This window comes from Pelophylax lessonae (genome assembly GCF_965119305.1).
Source record: "Pelophylax lessonae genome assembly, chromosome: 4".
NCBI lineage: Eukaryota > Metazoa > Chordata > Amphibia > Anura > Ranidae > Pelophylax > Pelophylax lessonae.
In genome coordinates, this window is record NC_138771.1 from 362,926,209 (window position 1) to 362,946,675 (window position 20,467).

The 20,467-nt window shown below is 41.0% G+C and overlaps 1 protein-coding gene across 2 annotated transcripts in view; it reads left to right on the plus strand.

The window, feature by feature from the left end:
• Nucleotides 1-5,641: 5,641 nt before the first annotated feature.
• FNIP1 (folliculin interacting protein 1) overlaps nt 5,642-20,467 on the plus strand; it is a 160,424-nt gene continuing 145,598 nt past the window's right edge. For both annotated transcript variants that reach the window (XM_082257158.1, XM_082257160.1), the window contains exon 1: nt 5,642-5,899. In XM_082257158.1, the coding sequence (XP_082113284.1) occupies nt 5,811-5,899 (89 nt within the window). In that variant the 5' untranslated portion in view covers nt 5,642-5,810. The remainder of the gene's footprint in view (nt 5,900-20,467) is intronic.

Below are 20,467 nucleotides of genomic sequence, written 5' to 3' on the forward strand. Positions count from 1 at the left end.
CTGAGTTTGTCAGCTTTGTTGATTCACTGCTCACTGTTCCATTGTAGCCGGATTCATTATGAACTTTTCTTTATAATATTACCTTTATTCACCTATGGACTTTTTGAGCACTTTGTTTTTGTCACTTACCATATGTTAATGCTTTATAGATTATTCAATACATCTTTTATGCCCCCCCCAGCTTTAACATAGCTATGACCTCGATGAACATAGGCAGGATTTCAGCTGGGCTGCCTAGAAGGGCAGTAGCCTTTCAGGCTGGGATCTTCTCCCCCCTGGACAAGACTGCTCCAGACCCCCAGGCTATTTATGTGTTCTGCAGCCACCTACTGGACACACCTCCCCCAGGGATTGGCTGAGACTCCATAAATATTCAGACTGCTCATTTAACCTGCTCCACTCCTATGTTCTGGAGCCTAACAGAAGCAGGGAGAATCAATCAGACCTGTAGCTCGTGAGACCCTGGTCAGTCTAAAACAATCAACAACTGTTCCACTGATTATTGAGGAGCCCAAATAGACTATATTTACCTAGCATCTAAGGCTCCTTTCACACGGCCGCTCCGTGTGAAAGGACCGCTGCGGGACTTTTTTTTTTTTTTTTTCCACGGAGCGGATGACATTTCTGTCATCCGCTCCGTGTGCCCGCATATCATCCCATCCGTTTGCGGATGATATGCGGACATAATGTAAGTATATGGCACTGCGGATGTCAGCGGATGACACCGCTGACATCCGATTTTCCTTCCTTTCCGTTTTTTACACGGAAGGAAAAATGGGGTTCTGTTCCATTCGTAAAAACGGAACAGAACTGACAGGAGGAAAATCGGGTGTCAGCGGATGGTATTCCGCTGACACCCGCAGTGCCATTCACTTACATTATGTCCGCAAATCATCCGCAAACGGATTGGATGATTTTCGGACACACGGAGCGGCCGTGTGAAAGGAGCCTAAGGGCTCTTTCACACGGGCATTCCGTATGTCCGTTTTTCATCCCATCCGTTTGCGGATGAAAAACGGACATAATGTATCTCTATGTAAATACGGATGTCATCGGATGATCATCCTCTGACATCCGTTTTTTGTCAGTTCAGTTCAGTTTTTTTGAACGGAGGAGAACCCTATTTTTTCTTCCTTTCAAAAAACGGAACGGAAGCAAAAACGGATGTCAGTGGTGTCATCCGCAGACATCCGTATTTACATAGACATGCATTATGTCAGTTTTTCATCCGCAAACGGATGGGATGAAAAACGGACATATGGACCGGATGACACAAGTGTCATCCGTGTCCGTTACAAAAAAAAAAAAAAAAAGGACCTGATTGGGCAAAAAAAAAGGAACGCCCGTGTGAAAGAGCCCTAAGAGGGTGCTAACGATCAAAGACCAAAACTGTGTGTGTGTGTACTTTCATCATTTCTTATTATGTGCATTTTCTTCACACCCCACCTTGTATCAATGTTATGAAAAACAAGCACTACGTGAATGATAGGTTACTAAGTGAGATTTGTCATAGAAAAGTCTGTTTATCAGTTTGGAATAGGTCCCAGTCGCCCACGCACAAGGAAACACCTCTACAGACACAACAGCAGTGCTAATACCAGTGCTGAGCTGTGGTCATGTGATCTCATCATATGATTCCCTTGCCGTGCGCTCTTGCAGATACACAACAGAAACCATTTTTCAATTGTATAAAGAAAGTGTCCCTTGTTCCCTTTAGATGTGTCTTGTCTTCCTTCATCTTTAGACTTTGATTACATGTATGTACATTTCTAGCCGTCAGACATTTGTGATATATTGTATCTGGGCAAAAAGCTTGCTTTGTTTGGAGTAAAGTAGGGAGGAGCAAAAATTCCCGTCAGGATTTTATTGCTTTAAAATTAGATGTATATTATTAAAGGGTGTTGGTGTGAGCAAGGCCGTGCTGCCCATGAGGCCAACTGAGGCAGCTACCTCAGGCGGCACTGTGGGGGGGGGGGCATAAAGTTTTTTGCATCAGTGCTCTGTGCAAAAAAAAATGTCCAAATATAAATAGTGCAATAACTTTTGCTTAAACAAACAAAAGCATCCATGTGGTGTATCCAGGTTATGCAGGTGGTGGGGAATGAGTGATGGTGGGAACCTCCAAACACCTACAGAGTGTGTGAGAAGTAAAGGCTTACCAGAAGTTGTAGACCCCAGTTACTTTATGGCAACAAGGGATTATATAGTGCTTTAAAGTAAATCCAGGCTCAGGGTCCACTGTATCAGATATCCTTCTCATCAGGGTCTCCTGTGGGTCTCAGATCAAATGAAAAGGACTCCTCATAGTGCAGTATGTCGGTATAATAATCCAAAACAATTGTAGATTTTTAAAAACAGCCCCAAGGGCATCATACAGCTGTTGTTCTTCTAAGTAAACAGTGCATGTATAGTATAACCTTATAGCCGTGTGCACTAATGCCGTTTGCGGTCTCCTGCTCCCGCACTTCACACTGACTGCTCCAGGAAGTGGCTAAACCAACGTGCGTTCCACGGCGAGGTCGAGATCGAGGCAGCGTGCATGTCAGCTTGACATGTTTCGTCACCACATTGACGTCTTGGGAAGCTAATGATGTGTTTTATGTTCAGATTTCAATGTGAGTATTATTATCCCTGGTTTTAGTACAATAAATTGTTTAAAATAGAGAGCACTATGGTTTCTCTTTATTTTCTGGTTATACACGATTGATGGATATCTGCGTAGAAGTCCATTTGGGTCCAAGTACATCCAGAGGATTACCATCCCAGTGAGATTCAGAGGGACATTATTACAGGCATTTGTGGCTCTGTTGTGGGGCCATTGCTTGGAGGTGAGTGGGCATTTTAGCCAAAGGTGAAGGTCACTGAAGTCACTGGATTATAGGACTATTTAACACGACTAAATATTGCATGACGGTGGATTTTTAAAATTCTATCGGGACTATGCACATTCGATTGCACTACACTTGATGTGATATATATTTTTTTTCCCTAGATAACACCATTGCGCTGTTATCTATGTTGCGCTGCATTCTTTGGCATGTGAACACACTGGAACGCACATGTACACACTGCAAACGCATGCAACCAGATGCTGGCTAAATTGCCTGTGCTGACATCACTGCTGGTTTACTCAGCAGCCAACGACGTGGGTTTAAAAAAATCCACAGTATTCGAAAAACACAGATCTTGTCGTTTTAAATACTTTGAGGTGCAGAGGACGGGATTGGGGTCTTCTAGACCCCATATTCCTCCATAAAGAGTACCTGTCACTGCCTATTTTTGTCACAAAGGATTTTTACATTCCTTGTGACCTCTATAAAAGGGATTAGAAATGTTTTTTTAAAGGGACAATGTAAAAATTAAAAAAAAGGGGAAAAAAATCATCCCTCCATGTTTGTGCGCCAAAGCTAAACCCATACGTAAGTCTTGCCTGCAAATGTAAACAGTGTTCAAACCACACATGTGAGGTATCGCGGTGATCGTTAGAGCAAGAGCAATACTTATAGCGCAAGAACTCTAACTCTAAACAGGTAACCATTAAAAAAACGTTAAAACGTAATCATTTAAAGTACCAAAGTTTCTCGCCATTCCACAAGTGTGCACAATTTTAAAGCGTGACTTTCACATTATGTTAACATTTTGGGCTAACTTTACGGTTTAGTTTTTGTTTTAATTGATTGATGTGTATTTTATCCCAAAAAAATTAGGTTTCAAAGACCGCTGCATAAATACAATGTGACATAATATATTGCAATGACCGCCATTTTAGTCTCTAGGGTCTATGCTAAAAAATGATATATAATGTTTGGGGTTCTAAGTAATTTCCTAGCAAAAAAATATTGATTTTAACTTGTAGGCAATAAATGTCAGAAATAGGCATGGTCTTAAAGGGTAACTCCACTTTTTTGGGGAAAAAATCAGCAAATAAAGAAATGACAATATAGCATATTCAATTGCGACACAAATCTTATTGTAATTGAATGTTATTAAAAATGACCTTTCCTTTTCAATCTGCAGCTGTTGTATTTTATGGAAATGCAATGCAATACGGCTACCTGGAGCTGTTCTGTACACAGAATGTGTCCTGACACACCCCAGAAACCTAATTTCCTGCTTGTGTGATTGGCTCCCCAATTTTCCCAGAAGTCTGTCTAAGATACAAGTCAGATTTCTGGCATCCCCTGCAATAAAAATGTAATTTTTGGTGAGATAATCCCGATAGGAACACGTCTAAAGGATGCAGACCCAGCAGCTTTCCTCATTAGAGCCCTGCAGCTGCCACAGCTAATTGATAATTATGAAACCACTCCCATTAGACCCACTAAGCACAGAGGAACAAACAGGAATTTCTTCAGAATAACAAAAGGTTGCAACAAAGTTTGGTAAAATCCTTGTAATGTACAGAGATCACCTAGAGGGGAATGTTTTTTTTCTCAACTAAAGTGGAGTTACACTTTAACCACTTGCCGACTGCTCACAGTATATTTACTGCGGCAGTCAGTCCCTCACAGGCAAAGCGACGTAGGTCTACGTCGCTAGCCTGTGAGGCTCTGGGGAGCAAGCGCGTGCCACAGAATGCGTGCTCCTGCTCGGTCACGGACCCCCCCGCGCATGTGCCCGGTGGACCCGATGTCCGCCGGGCACTCGCGATCGTAATGTAAACAAGCCGCCTGTCATTTTGTCTTGTGTAAGAATGGTGATCATACGGTTCTACTATGTAGGACCGTTGATCACTGTTCTTACTGCTCAAGCCACAGCCAATCAGTTAGAATCACGTCCCTAGGGACACACACCACCCCTCCCTCTCAAAAAAAGTTAACCCCTTCACTACCAGTGTCATTTTCCAGTAACATTGCATATGTATAGCACTGATTACTGTAGTAATATCACTGGTAACCCCAAAAGTGTCAAAAATGTCAGTCAAGGGTCCGATCTGTCCGCCCCAATGTCGCAGTTCCGCAAAAAAAAAATAGCAGATCGCCGCCATTACGCATTAAAAAAAAAAAAACAACAACAATACAAAAATGACAAAAATCTTTCCCTTAGTTAGTAAACGCAATAACTTTTGCGCAAACCAATCAAAATACGCTTTTTTTTTTTTTTTTTTTACCAAAACAGAAAACAAATTGGCTTAAAATGTTAAAAAATTTTGATTTTTACATATTTTTTTTTTTCTGGGAATTTTATATAAAACAATTTTAAAAATATTGTTATTTTTGCAAAATTGACGCTCTTTTTTTGTTTATAGCGCATGATCAAAAAATCGCACAGGTGATCAAATGCCACCAAAAGAAAGCTCTGTTTGTGGGGAAAAAGAGGACGTCAAATTCGTTTAGGTACAGCGTCGCACGACCGCGCAATTGTCCGTTAAAGTCACGCAGTGCCGAATCGCAAAATAGGCCCTGGTCAGGAAGGGGGTAAAATCTTCCGGAGCTTAAGTGGTTAATAACACACAACACTGGACAATATAAATAAACAGTATAATGTAGAGTACAGAAGCCGCCTAGCAGCCCCCTAATGGCCATCAGGCGCAAGTACAGGACTCCCACGTCTAAAGGGATGCCGGATGTGTTAGCTTTTCCTGGCAGTGTGGAGCCGACCAATGAGAGCGCTCGTAGACGTTCCAGGGCAGGAAGTGGCTGGCAGAGCGGGGAGTGCTGTGATCGGGCGGAGTGTATGTGTGTAGTCATATGACTAGAGAGTGATGGAGCGTTGCTGGAGATATTTGGTGGTGGTGGTGCTGGCGGCGGGTGCTGTGTGTCCAATGCTGACACTTTAATGTCACTTTGTAGCTGGGACTTTCCAGCAATATGCCGCCCACGCTTTTCCAGAAGCTTTTCACCAAGAGGAACGGGCAGCTGTCCCCGAGCAGAGACCACAGAGAGGACTATGCCTTCAGGTAATTGCATTATTTCTATTATTACTGCTGTATTGTAGTAATGGGGGATAACCTGCTACTACCAATATCTCTGCACTTGCTCATGCACAGCTTGTCATCATATGATATGCCAGGTCCTCTAACATCTGGAAGCCGTTGGATATCTTATGTAATATGTAGAAGAGCAGCTCTGCCTTGTATCTTCTCATGGTAGTGGCTTCCACACTTCAATACATCATCAATTTATTTATTGTATTGACATGACATACACTGGGAAGTGAAATACAATCGATAGCTGCAAGATGTGATCATAAGTTATCAATTGAATCTCTAATCCGAAATCTTAATTCGATTAATCGAAATATGATCAAATTTATCTCCGTACTGCCGATTGATGCACAACTGTTGACAATTTTCTTCCTTCAGCAATTGACTATGTTTGATCGATTGTGTTGTAAATTGATCAGGCGGAAAGTTATGGCTGTTCAATCGGTTTCTGCTTAGGCTGTTTTGGGTAATCAGGTAAAATAATTGAAGTGTGGCCACCAGAAGATTTTCATCCTTTCTTAGCAGCTTGTCTGCTCATGAATTGTATTTGCCGTCTAATCATTGGAGGTGTTGATGAATAGTGTGCACACCACTCTTCTGACCTTTGGGTAGTTATAGGCAAGCCATTGTCCACCAGGGTTTCATGGAACCCTAAGGTTCCTGCAGAGATGGCTGGGGGTTCCTTGAGCTGTGGCTGATTGACTTCCTATCTAAGAGTGCTTGAGTAGCTCTGGGACCCTTAATAGTTCTGGGGACAGTGGCATGTCACCAATGATCTTTTTAGATGTCTGTAAGGATTGCATTCTGACCAACACTGCAAGAGAGGCATGCTTTCCCATTAGCCATGAAAGTAAGGGGCATGTTTTGCCACTGGCCAACCAACGTAAGGGGCATGTTTTGCCACTGGCCAACCAACGTAAGGGGCATGTTTTGCCACTGGCCAACCAACGTAAGGGGCATGTTTTGCCACTGGCCAACCAACGTTGGGGGGCATGTTTTGCCACTGGCCAACCAACGTTGGGGGGCATGTTTTGCCACTGGCCAACCAACGTTGGGGGGCATGTTTTGCCACTGGCCAACCAACGTTGGGGGGCATGTTTTTTCCCACTGGCCAACCAACGTTGGGGGCATGTTTTTTCCCACTGGCCAACCAATGTTGGGGGCATGTTTTGCCACTGGCCAACCAACATTGGGGGCATGTTTTTTTCCCACTGGCCGACAAGAAACTGGATTCAGCAAGGGATCCCAAAACCTGAAAATGATTTCAAGGGTTTCACTCGAGCAAAAAATTGAGAGAGGTTGTTGACAATGGCTGAGATGTCCGCTGCTCTAGTATTTGTGGGAGATACAGATGTAGCTTATAGGAAATGATCTGAGGCATAAGTTCAAAGTACCACAGGCCAAATGTTTACACACATCTTATGTAATAGATTTGAGTTCTCTAGGCAAAATGCCAACAATTATATAACTGTTAAAAGCCAAATATTGATGTTTAGGGGAGACTGTGCTGGTGATCCGGTTGGGCATAGTTTACACTTTGGCAGGAAAAATAGGGGATTGAACCCCCAACCTCCCCCTTAAGCTGCAGGGTTGTAAACAAGTCATGGCATGGCAAAAATAAACCCCTCTATTATGTTTGGCCGGCTGTACCGCTGGCAAACATGAACTGTTCAACTGATGAATAGGGCTGAGCTACAGTTGTGGCCTGAACACTAGGCTTGTGGTTCGACTGTTCAAAAAAACCCCTAGAAAAAAACAGGCATTCAGGAGTCCGCAGGGTCACCTCCTGAATGCCTGCACCAGTCTCTCTGAAAAGCAATCCACTGTGAATTTCTTTTCAAAGACCAACACAGGTGTAAGTAAACCCTTAAAGGATAAGTGCATGATAGGAAAAATATTTATTTTCTTTATGTCCAAAAAACCCTTCTGATCATTCTAGAATAGAAAGTACCTTTTGACACCGAAGCCAGTTTCCATGGAAACGTAAGCACAGAGACCTCCTCAACTTGGCGCATGTAGCCTGTTGCCCCTTAGGATGCAGTTGATTCCTATTAGGCTTCTTGCACACAGGCTTATTCATTTACTGTTGTTTACACCCAGGATCTTGCTGGCAGAAAGATCCTGAGTATAAAACGCAAGGTGAGTTCCATGAAGATCTTGTGTAAATGTATACAAAAATAGAATTTTTCTTCATCCTCCTCAAGGTGCTTTTAATGTTTGCATAAAAGCTAGAGCTGCACGATTAATTGTTTAAAATTGCGATCTCGATTCAACCCCCCCCCCCCCCCCCACTATCTTAAAATGGCATGTCCTCAATTTTTACAGAGCTGTTCTCTGCTCACTCACAGCTGTCAAAAAAATTAAAAATAAAAGGGCCTCCGGCAAATATTTATCAACATTGTTAATGCTGCTAGATAACTATAAATACAGGGTTTTACAATGTATCATATTCTTCTTTTCGATTTTCCTTGTGGTTCACAGCAAATTGAAACCGATGAACTATATTCGTACGAAAATTCTCGTAAAACAAAGGCTTTTTTTTTTTTTTTCTGGCCATGCGCAGTCTCTTTTCAGATTCTTCTTGTACGAAAATCATATAAAAATGGTAACACATTAAACGAAAATCGTTCGTTCTGTTCCCGAATGAGAAAAATTTTGGAGTGTGTCCCTTCGAGAATTTTCGTACAAAACAGTCCTAATCGCCTGTACCAAACGCTATACCAAAATCATACGAAAGTTCTTTGGACAAAAATTCTTGCCCGATTTTCTTCTAGTGTGTATAAGCCTTTTTGTGACACTTGTTTACAAGTTAAAATCTGTATTTTTTTGCTAGAAAAGGACTTAGAACCCCCAAACATATATAATGTATATATCATTTTTTTTTGCAGAGACCCTAGAGAATAAAATGGCGATCATTGCATTCTTTGTCCCACTGTATTTGTGCAGAAGTCTTTCAAATGCAGTTTTTTGGGAAAAAATACGTTTTAACGAGTTAAAAAAAAAGTAAACTTAGCCCAATTTTTTTGTATAATGTAAAAGATGTTATGCCGAGAATCGTGAAAGAATCATGATCTTAATTCTAAGCAAAAAAATTGTGATTCTCATTTTATCCAGAATCGTGCAGCTCTAAGGCTCCATTCACACTTGGGCGTTTTTGAGCGTTTTTCAGCTCCAAAAACACTCAAAAAATGTTCCAAAAAGCCCAACAAGAAAAACCCCATTCATTTAAATGGCCCCTGTTCACATCTGAGCGTTTTAACGCCTGAAGCAAAATGCCTGTAGCTGAAAAAAGTACATGAGCTTCTTTTTGGGCTGATTACCAGCGTTTTTGATAGATGTCAATGCCTGGCTCCAAAAACGCCTGAAAATCGTGCGAAAACGCTACGCTCAAGTGTGAATGCAGCCTAACATAAGCCTATACATATTTGAGTATATGTTTAAATTAGTACACTCAAATGTAAATATTTTTTAATTTCAGGATCTTTACACAGCTGTGTTGTTTACTATCCAGTAGACAACATCGCACTTGTGTTCAGATCTATATTTAAAAAGAAAAAAAAAAAAAATTTTTTTTTTTCCCCACCTGTGTGCAGGTAAGTTGATGTCAGGGTCAGAACCCAATTAAAGCCTGAGACACATGCTCTAAATTTCTATGGGAACCTAGTCATTAACTTCCTGGGCCGTGTACAGCTTTGGAAGTATGCATTGGAAGTATGGGTTTCAGGTTCCATGTTGAATGCGTTTAATGTACCTTGTGCTAATGCACCAAAAAAGGCACAGGTACTATTTTCTGAAACCCAGTGCAATACAACACACAGTACTGCAATACTGTACATTGTGTTGCACTGTAAAGCAGTCTGGTGGTAATGTGCATTGGGGGGGCCTTTCAGAATGAAGCACCTTGTCCTGATAAGAATATGGAAGTTGCCACTGTTTACTTTTAAAGGTGCATGCCTTTGGATCTCTCATGCTTATCCTTGCTTTTACAACATAGAACCCTTAAAATAATTTTCAGATTTCAGGGAACTCCTGTGTATAATTACTGTATGTATGGCTCCCACTACATTAGTATGAACTGTAAGTTGAGATATACAAATAGATCAAAGAGTAAGGAATGTGGCGCAGCTTAACGTATTTGACACCTTGTGCTGCTTTATACTCCAAAATAGTTTTCAGTAGAGCTGCACAATTAATCGTTAAAAAATCGCGATCTCGATTCACCCCCCCTGACGATCTTAAACTGCATGTCCTCGATTCTTAGGCTCCATGTACACGGGACGCTGGAAATGGCCGTTTAGGAGCAGTTGGGCGTTTTTTTCAGAAGCCCCTGAACCCATCTACATTTTATCTTATCTGTCCATGTACACCAGGTCGTTTACAGTCATTTGCAGGCAGTTGCGTTCAGGGACTGTTTTTAGAACGCAATTATTTGCGTTCGAACGTGTGTTTCCCGGCGTTTCAAACGCAAAAACGCGTCCGAACGCGTCTAAACGCGTCCGAACGCGTCTGAACGCGATGACCCGCGTTTAGCGTTCACGTTTTTCCATTTTAAAGGGGAATAAATTTTTTGACCTCTAGGAACGCTTCTAAACGCGGGTACAAACGCGACTGAACGGACGTTTCAAACGTCCTAAAAATTCCAGCATTCAAAGGGACTTTTAACAACGTCCCGTGTACATGGAGCCTTACTGAGCCGTTTTCTGCTCACTCACAGCTGTAAAAAAAAAAAAAAAAAGTCTTCGGCAAATGTTTATCAACATTTTTAAAGCTGCTAGATAAGTATAAACAAAATGCAACAAAATGCTTTACAATGTATCTTTTCGTTCTTTAGATCAAAGGAATGAACTTCCAGCTGTAAGGGAGAGCAGTTTAACCTCTTAAAGTATTTTTTGCTAGAAAATTACTTAGAACCCCCAAACATTATATATATTTTTTAGCAGAGACTCTAGAGAATAAAATGGCGATCATTGCAATCTTTTATGTCACACGGTATTTGTGCAGAAGTCTTTCAAATGCATTTTTTTGGGGAAAAAATACAAGTTAGCCCAATTGTTTTTTTATATAATGTAAAAGATGATGTTGCGCCGAGAATCGTGAGAGAATTGTGATCTTTATTCTAAGCAAAAAAAATCGTGATTCTCATTTTAGCCAGAATCGTGCAGCTCTAGTTTTCAGTAATATTATTGATATTGAGCTAGTAGTAACAAAGACCAAAACAGAAAAACAGCTAATAAAATTGTAGTGTTCCCTTTGTTGGTCATTGAAGAAATGTTCACTTATGTGGATGGTCCGTGTCTTCTTATTAATGCTGTAGAAGAATGAGCAAAAACCCAATTTTTTCCTAAAACATCCATATGCATCTACTTCCCAAGGAAAACCAATTCCTTGAGGGCTCATTCACACCACTTTCGGTGCAGGAAATATCTGTTGCTCTGTTGTTCAGACTACCTGCTGCCCTCTGTAGAGGTGTTCAGTTACCATTGATTGTTAATGGCTCTCCAATCACATCTACCAATTGCGTGTACGTTTGTGGCACCAAAAATGAGTGGTACTGTGTGATTTCAAAAGTCGCGCCTGCTGTACTTTTCATGCATTTTGGCGCCTTTGGCAGCCCAATAAAATAAATGGGCTGTCAAAAGCATGTGGGAGTGTGCAGAAACGCATTGTGTGAATCTGCCCTAAGGGCATGTTCAGGAAATGTGCTATTCAGTTATATTTACACCTGATGTACACTATATGCCAAAACATTTTTGGAAACCTGGTCATTACACCTTCCTATATGGCCAAATTATTGAGTCCCAGGTGTTTCCAATCAAGGTATACTGTGAATGCAATAGCACATAAGGACATTTCAGACAATTGTGCACTTCTGATCTTATGGCAACAGCTTGAGGAAGGTTTTTCATAGCTGTGCACAGTGGTCTGTATAGAAAAGTTTTGATGAGTTTGTTGTTGGGGAAATCAAGTGGTCTATACAGAGCCCTGACCTCAGCCTAGCTGAGCACCTTTTGAATAGGTTGGAACACCACTTGAAAGCTAGATCCTCTTGTCCAAAGTCAGAGCCTGACCCCCCCTAGTGCTCTCTTGGCTCAAAATCTTGCAGAGGCTGGACTGTCGGATGCAAAGGGGGGGGGGGGGCTGCATACTAACACTTGCGCTTTTGAAATGGGCTGTCCAACAAGCTCATATACTATAGATGTGAACAGTGCAGGGACAACATCCTTACACTAGAGGGTAAGGTTGCCAAAATACCCCCATACCAGTGCCTAGGCTGGTGCTGGCTACTGAAATGAGACCTTTTCCACATTGACCAGTGATACAGATATTAAGTGTTAATCAAGCACAAAGCATAGCAAAGGTATTTCTAAAAAAAATTGAAAGACAACCTTTTAAAACATTTATGCTACAAAAAACTTTAAGGGGCTGTAAAAATTAAAGTTCTTCTCCTCCTCCCTCCTACTGTACTTTCCTGCTCTGTGCAATGGTTTTGCACAGAGCAGCCCCAATCCTCTTCTGGGGTGCCCTGCTGGCGCTCCAGGCCCTTCCTCTTCATCGTGTGCCCCCCGCTTTCCATTGGGGCACCTGTGCGTGCTCGCCCCCGAGTCTGGCTGCTGCTTCCCGTGACACAGACACGCGTCACTGGATTTGATTGACCGCAGTGGGAGCCAATCGCTTCTGCTGCTATCAATCTTTTCAGTGAGGAGCCACTGCGCTCGTGCACATCACTGGATTGGATCGGGCTCAGGTAGGAAAAAGGGTTGTCTGGGGGGCAGCTGCAGCACAGAAGGTTTTTCATTTTAATTTATATAATGTATTAAGGTGAAAAAACCTAGAGGCTTTACAACCACTTTAACTAAAAACATGAACAAGACCAGGAAATATTTAATTAGGGCTAAAAAAAATGATTTCCTTGGCAGTTCTTGTGTGTTAAGAGAATAAACACACCACCCAGATCAGTTGCATTTATTTTTGATAGCTTCAGGTGGAAATGTTTAGTATTTGTTTATTTTGGTAGCTGAACAGTAATTATCAATAACAGGTGTTCTTGCCATTAAGCCCCAGTTCACATTAGTGCGATCACGGAGCTCGCATGTAATTCGGAGCGCACTGCTCCTAAATACATGCGATCTCATGTGCGGTGCAAATTTCAGCCATACACTTTTTAAATGGCTGAATTTGCACCGCATCCGCACTAAACACACACCTGACCCTTTTTTTTTTATACGCAGCAGAATCGGATCGCATAGTGGTTCACACTAATGCGATCCCATTCTGTGCAAACTTGCAGATTGCACTGCGATATGCGATCGCAACTGGGGGTGTCGTTAACTTTTAATTGACACCCCCTGCGTATTGCATATGGCAGTGTGAACTGCCAGGGGTGCGGATGCCATGCGGGATCACGCTGCATATTCGCAGCGTTCCCGCATCGCAAAATGTGAATCGGGACTTACAGCTAAAATAGTTATTCAGAGAAGCCAGGACGTTCACTTTTTTTTTTTTTTTTTTTTTTTTTTTTTTTTTTTTTAGCACACATCAGTCATTTATGAATAATGGCTACAGAAACAGTTTTTTTTTTTTTTTCTTCATAAATGAATGTGCAATGTTAAAGTAACAGTCCAGGCAAAACCTAACTAACGCTAAACCTTCTCTTTGCCACATTCTAAACCTATTATCCAACTAACCCTGTAAGACAAAAATCACTGTACTTACCTTTTCTGCAGCCGATCCGGTCCCAGCATCAGCTGTCAGTGGGCTTTAGCGTGGAGGCGGGTGCAGGAGAGGCAGCCGACAACAGAAACCCCATAGTTACTCTATGGGAGATGTCCCTTCCTCTCCTACAAACAGCTTCCGCCGCTGGAGACCGGAACTGGATCGGGTACAGAAAAGGTAAGTACTGCAATTTTTGCTTTACAGGGTTAGATTAGAGTTGGAATGTGGCACAGAGCAGGTTTAGCGTTAGGTTTTGCCGGGACTTTTCCTTTAAAGTGTATGCATAGCCAAAATATTCTTTATAGTTTTGGGCAGGGTAGCCAGTGGTTAAGTGCCGGTTCACACTACTCCGACTTGTCAGGCAACTTGGTCGCCTGACAAGTCGTGCTCCATTCTGTGCAATGGGAACCGTTCTAATAGGAGCGACTCAAGTTGCTCCGACTTAGAAAAAGGTTCCTGCACTACTTTTGGCCGAAGTCGGAGCGACTTGCATTGACTTCCATCAAGTCAGTGCAAGTCGCCCCGAAGTCGTGTCGTCATAGGGTGAGCGGACTCTAAAAGTCATTTTTTTTTTAATTTGCTGTCTGTATCCTATTGGGGAGATTTCCATTAATTTTTTGCCCCTAAGACCCAACAAGAAGTGAGAGCAGAAGTGTCCACATTAGAGAGATTCTCAACTTATAGTCTGGTGACTGTAAAATTTTGGATTTCTCATTTTGTTCTGTTCCAGAGACAGGGGTAATATTGTGAGAGTGAACCTGCACAGTGAGGACACTTAGAATTTATAGCCTCAGTGTTGTAATAACATAAAAAATAGTTATTTTTGAGGGGGGGTGTAGTCCTATCAGAATACAGTAGAACAGTGGGGAGAAAACTGAACTTGTTTACACACTTCAACATGGTTCATATGAGTAAGAGTAGACTGGAAATAACTAAAATACAATGTGGAAATGATTTATATGAGTTTACGTATTGAACATAAATTTGCTTTTAACCTTACAAACGTTTTGACCATCCCTTACTTCATCTAAACCTAAAAAAAATGGCTGTGGATATGCTTTAATGTCGTTTTGGTCAATGTCACACCTTTGCTATAAAGAATGAGAACAGCATATGACTAGTACGTAATATAGCAATAAAGAGTGTGTCACTCTATTGTCAAACGGGAATATTGAGAAAACTACTTCTTACCTGATGATTTCAGTATCATGTGGAATTTATATCCATTCATTTGCTGTGACCAGACTTGTCTCACATAATTCAAACAAGTCAGTCAGGTGATTTGCATCCATGTGTTGATGTGTTGACTATATGTCATCCAACTTGTTGGAATTCCAGTATTGCTATCTGGCGTTTGCTTTTATGTGTATTCAGCATGTTATATTTTTTTCTTCTAAGCAAGCTCTGTGCTTGGAAGCAAAACTGGAGAGAATTACTCATATTTTTGAAGAATTTAGATGCCGTAACATGAGCTCCTATTATCAAATATATAAAATGCTCAATAAAGACGTCATCTGGAAATTTGATTCCAGATGACGTCTTCTAGCAGTTGTTAAGCCCTGATGGACAACATGGCTACTAAATGGGCAGGAACGGTCTGAATGGGTTTATGCAGGGTGCTTTGGCTTGATTTCACAAACCTAGTAGGTTAATTGTTTGTTTTCCTCTCAACTGCTACTAGTGTGGTAGAGACACATGAGGGTTTATTTACTAAAGCTGGAGAGTGCAAAATCAGGCTCACTTCTGCATAGAAACCAATCCACTTCCAGGTTTTATTGCCAAAGCTTAATTGAACAAACTGAGGTTAGAAGCTGATTGGTTTCTATGAAGAAGTGAGCCTGATTTTGCACTCTCCAGCTTTAGTAAATAAACACCAGTATGTCCTCTGTAAAATACTTTTAACACTGGCACCTCCATGGCAGTATGCATGTGAAATTAGGCTCCTTAACAAACGCACCTGAGATAACTATAAACGAAATCGCTCTGGAAAGTGTCCATTGTTTTCTTGTGTTTGCTCTCAAGTCAACCAACTGCCTGTGGATGGCGTCCACCCAAGTCCAGCCTCTCATGGGTGCAATCCCATTGCTTACACTACTTAAGGTGCCAGTAGTCATGTAGTATCAGCTGTGTTTCGCTGTCTTCTAAAGGTTTTCTGATCTTCCATGGAAAGTACAATCCTTAGCAATCTGCACTTCCTAAAATTTTTTATTTTTGCAGATAACCAAACTATTCAGCTCATCTTAGTAGTTATTCACCATCATCCCTGAGGCCGGGTTTACACTAGCCACGGCTCATAGCAGGGGCTCCAGTGCGTCCCTGTTGTACGTTTTCAGGTGCGAATTGGGTCCGAATTTTTGCCTGAATTCACACCTGAAATGGAGCCAGAGACTCACAGGACCATTTTCTAGTGCAGACTACAGCCACCCTGGAGGTGTGTGGATAAAAAAAGAAAGGAAATTGGATTTTAAAGGCCACAAAAGGAGGGATGATCACAATTGTATAAAATATATACTTTGTATTAAATCCAAAAAAGATTAAAAATCCTTTACATAAGACAATGCAAGTTAAATATTACTAGTTGGAATATTAATGGGTACACAAGATCCAGATATGTAGTGTAGGACTTCAAAACCAATGCGTTTCGCCACAAGCTTCTTCAGCCTTACATGACTTGTCTGATCAGCTGCATACGCAAGCAAAATCTCCTCCAGGGCAGGCGCTGAGACCGTATAATTGAGCGACCGTTCGTGTTGATTGTAAATTAGCCCTCGGGTACTGAAACCAACAAGAGGAAACGACAAACCAAACTAATGAAAATGCACGGTTTACACACCTTATGTGGCAGGTTCCTATTCACAGGCTGTATATAGGCAATCAAAATTGACTGCAATTTAGAGCCTCAAAATCATTTGAACAGGCATACATTCTTTATCTATTGTATTAATGTCCAGACTCAACAGGAGGTATCCCAGATCGCAGAAGATCCCAACGCTGAAGACTTGACAGGCAAAACATATCCACAGGGTTGCTCCATTGAGAGCCAGTCATTCTCCTGTCATGTGAATTGAATGCTCGGAAACCATGACCAGGCAATTGTTTGCGATACGGCACTGCGTTACTTTAACTGACAAGTCCACAGTTGTGCAAAGCTGTACCCAAATAAAATTGATGTACTTCTATTTTTTTCCCTACAAATTGAGCTTTCTTTTGGTGGTATTTGATCACCAGTTGTGACAGCTTGTGGCTTCACAGCCGGTTGCCCACTGCACTTTTGCGAGTGGCGCTGTGCACTGTGAATGGTCCCGCACTCTTCTGAAACCTGTCATGTCCCAGAAGGCTTCTGGAGGGGGGGGGGAAGTGGAAGTGGGACAAAAGCTTTTTTTCGCAAATGGGAGCAGGGGAGGAGGCCTTAAAGTGGAACTTTCCCCTTTTGAGTGGAGCTCTGCTTTAGGTAGTGGATGTATATGGATTGTCTTTGAAGAATATGGAAATTGTTTAAAGGGATTGTAACATCTTAGTTTTTCACCTTAATGCATTCTATGAATTAAGGTGAAACATCTTCTTTGTTGCAACTGCCCCCAGAACTCCCCTCCCCCCTTTTTTTTTTTCTTACCTGAGCTCATCCTTTCAATGGAAAGCGGCTCTCTGTAGGGGCACCTGATGAAGGGAAGGAGCGCTGATGGGGCACCCCAGAAAAGGAGGTTTGGGGCTGCACTGTTCAAAACCCTTGCACAGAGCAGGTGAGTATAACATGTTTGTTATTTTTATAAAAATAAATCGGAACCTAACCCCTTTTTTAATGTATTTTCATGTCTATGGCAGCATTATTTACCTAAGTAGAGTTTGGAACCGAAACCTTAGCATTTTCCTCTTCCTTTATGTAATATTAAATACTTTCTCATTATACCTATCAGTGTACCAAGTTATTTTTCATATGTATACTGCTATGTAGGTGCCAGGAAACTCTGGAAATTCATTCATACTTTTTATCATTTTCCTTTTTTTCTATGGTAGCCTATGCTTCCCCCTTTCTATTCCCCCCCCTCCCCTCATACATGTTGAGCTTTTTATGAGAATAGATGCTGTGGGTTGTCCAGGGGCAGAGCCTAGTACAATATGTATGCTACCATGGATAAGCTGCAGAATAGAAAAATGACAGTAGATATGACTGTGTATATGACTCTATATACTGGAAGTAAATATTGGTTGCAGTAGATTCATCTTAATGATTCTTCAGATTACGTCTCTCAGAGTAAAAATATTTTATCTGCTGACTTTGCTTTGTAGCCATTTGTTCCATCAATTCATATAAGCCCAGTTGTATTTTTATTATCTTATTATTCTGTTAAAATCCGTAACATCTGTCATTGGCTGACCAATATCCTATCTTCACACATGAAAAAAAAAACAAAAATACTCCACCCTTCACCTAATGTACTGATGTAGTGTTTTATATAATTTCTTTGATAATGATTACAGCAATGGTAGGCAGCTTTCCTTGTAGCCTCATCACCTCCTATGTGACCACACAGTTTAATATATGTAAATTTGTATAGAAAAGGGAGCAGAAAGATGTGCATCTGCTATTTTTTATTGTCATGTAACAGATTACTCATCAGTGATCCTGAAATAAGTACAACACTAGAGGTTTAGGCTCCCTAGTTCAAATGAGAAAGGAGATGAATCTAATGTTTTTAGGCTCATTCTCTGAAATGTAAGTGGTTGTAGATGTTTGAATTGTTTTTTCAACCATTAGTTTGTTGTAACGTTTGAAGCTTATGATTGAAATAGCTAATAACGGTTTTCACAATGCTAATGAAGTACAGGAGAATCATATTGATCGCGGTGAACAGCAAGAGCGGGTATTGCATCAGACGCTTTTAATTAAGAGGCATGTTAAATGTAATGATGCCTGTATAGTTATTGGGAACAGACACAATTAGGACCGCTTCTGAAACTAGCACAAGCTGAAGACTGGCCAGTTTTTTGCATATTTTCCTCTGAAGTCTATCTTTTGTCAGTGCTTAGTACTTTGTAACAAACTACTTATGTTCTCTTTTTTGCTACACGAGGAAAAAAAAAAAAAAAAAGAGAAAAAAAAAAAAAAGTCCAACGCAAGGGAAAATACATTTTTTTTTTTTTTTACCTATTTCCCCCCCCCCCCCCCTTTTCTAACCCATCCTTCCATGTATAAGTTACTTTGATCCTGAAGTTGGGCGTTTACTAAATAATATTTTATCCTGCATTATATGTTCTATATAGCATGTTTGAGGTTGCCTGTCGGAATTAGTCCTGTATTTGAAGTAGTAGCCATATTTAGATGGTAGAAGTAATTTTAAAACGATGTAAAAGTACCACTAAAGAATGTATGTGGGAAATCCTAAAACTTTTACCGAACTACTATAAAGCTATACAAAGTGTGTAGAAAGCCAACACTTTTTTTTTCCTTTTTGGTTTTAACTAGAGTAGAGCATAATTCCAAACTATAACTGCACCACCTTGTGTGGTGGCCAGGGACAAACTGCTTATGTAAACTTGTATCATTTATTTTATACACTTACAGCATATAAAAGGGAGCACCCAATCAAACATTGCCCACCTATAAACCCCAAGAGCATATAGAGGGGAAAACCCAGGATCTAAAAATATAACACAAATACTGTATATGCAAGATATCTTAATCATAATACCAGTAGTGACCACAAAAATAACCAACACAAATGTTTGTAAACTTTGCACTATTCACCTACTGTACCTGTGTATACCAAACATATTTGAACATCTAACCAATACAGTGGGAACATAAACTAACATAAAGGCAGTAAGTGCTGGCATAACAAAAGTGAAAAGTATTGGAAAACTAGTTCAATCTTGAGAAGTCCATGCCCAAATAGTGCAATGATGCAATAGTAATTACATCCACAGACTAGCTTCATGAGTATCATGGCTTGTAACCCTTGTAAATGTTTAATAAAGGTAGTGTGCACAAATGCACATGCCATATGGTTGACAAAATGGTGCACAAAAAGTGAGCTCAAAACAGTAGCTTGCAGTGGGGCAGCCCTGCTCTGCAAGAATTACATGCTGGTTTAGGGGGATGGGAAAACATATCCCTATATGGCTGATCCTCTGCTCTTGCAGCACCCAGAGCTCCCATACACTCCAGTGGTGTGCTGTTCCTTGGTGTTCTCACATCTATGCAGGGCTGAATGAGGGAGGATATCTGCTCTTAGGTAGTTGTCACCAATCTGCTAGTACATCTAACACTCTCCTACCCTCAGACTGACAATGCTGCTGTCCAAATGTGCCCCCTGTGCTCCTTTAGCTAGAGTGGAGGCACTCTAATACAGGAGGTGTGTTACTGGCTGGATCACCAGGTAAAAACAGAGGGGGGAAAAAGCTAAAAAAAAAGAAAACCAATGCAACCACCCCATCTAATGACTGGTAAGCTGTAATATATTACATTTTTGTTTTGGGTTTAATACTGCTTTAAGGCACATTCTTACCTAATTTTAAATCATGTTTATTATGTTGGGGATCCTGCACAGGTAAACCATTGAAATGTCTTTAACTGCACCATCACACAAGAAGAAATGCAGTTCTTGTTCTTTTTATTGCAAAGTTCCATGAAGCCAACTTTCTCTAAGTTCGCTTGTGTATTGGCATAACCTATTTTCATTACGCGCCAAGATGCTCACTGTGTGCTTTCTTTTGGCACTTATGTACTGGCTCTAAAAAAACAATTAAAAATAATCTTTGAGGATCACTATTTAGAACATGTTTACTGTTTACTTTGCTTGCAGTGGAGGAGCGGCTAATACATACACC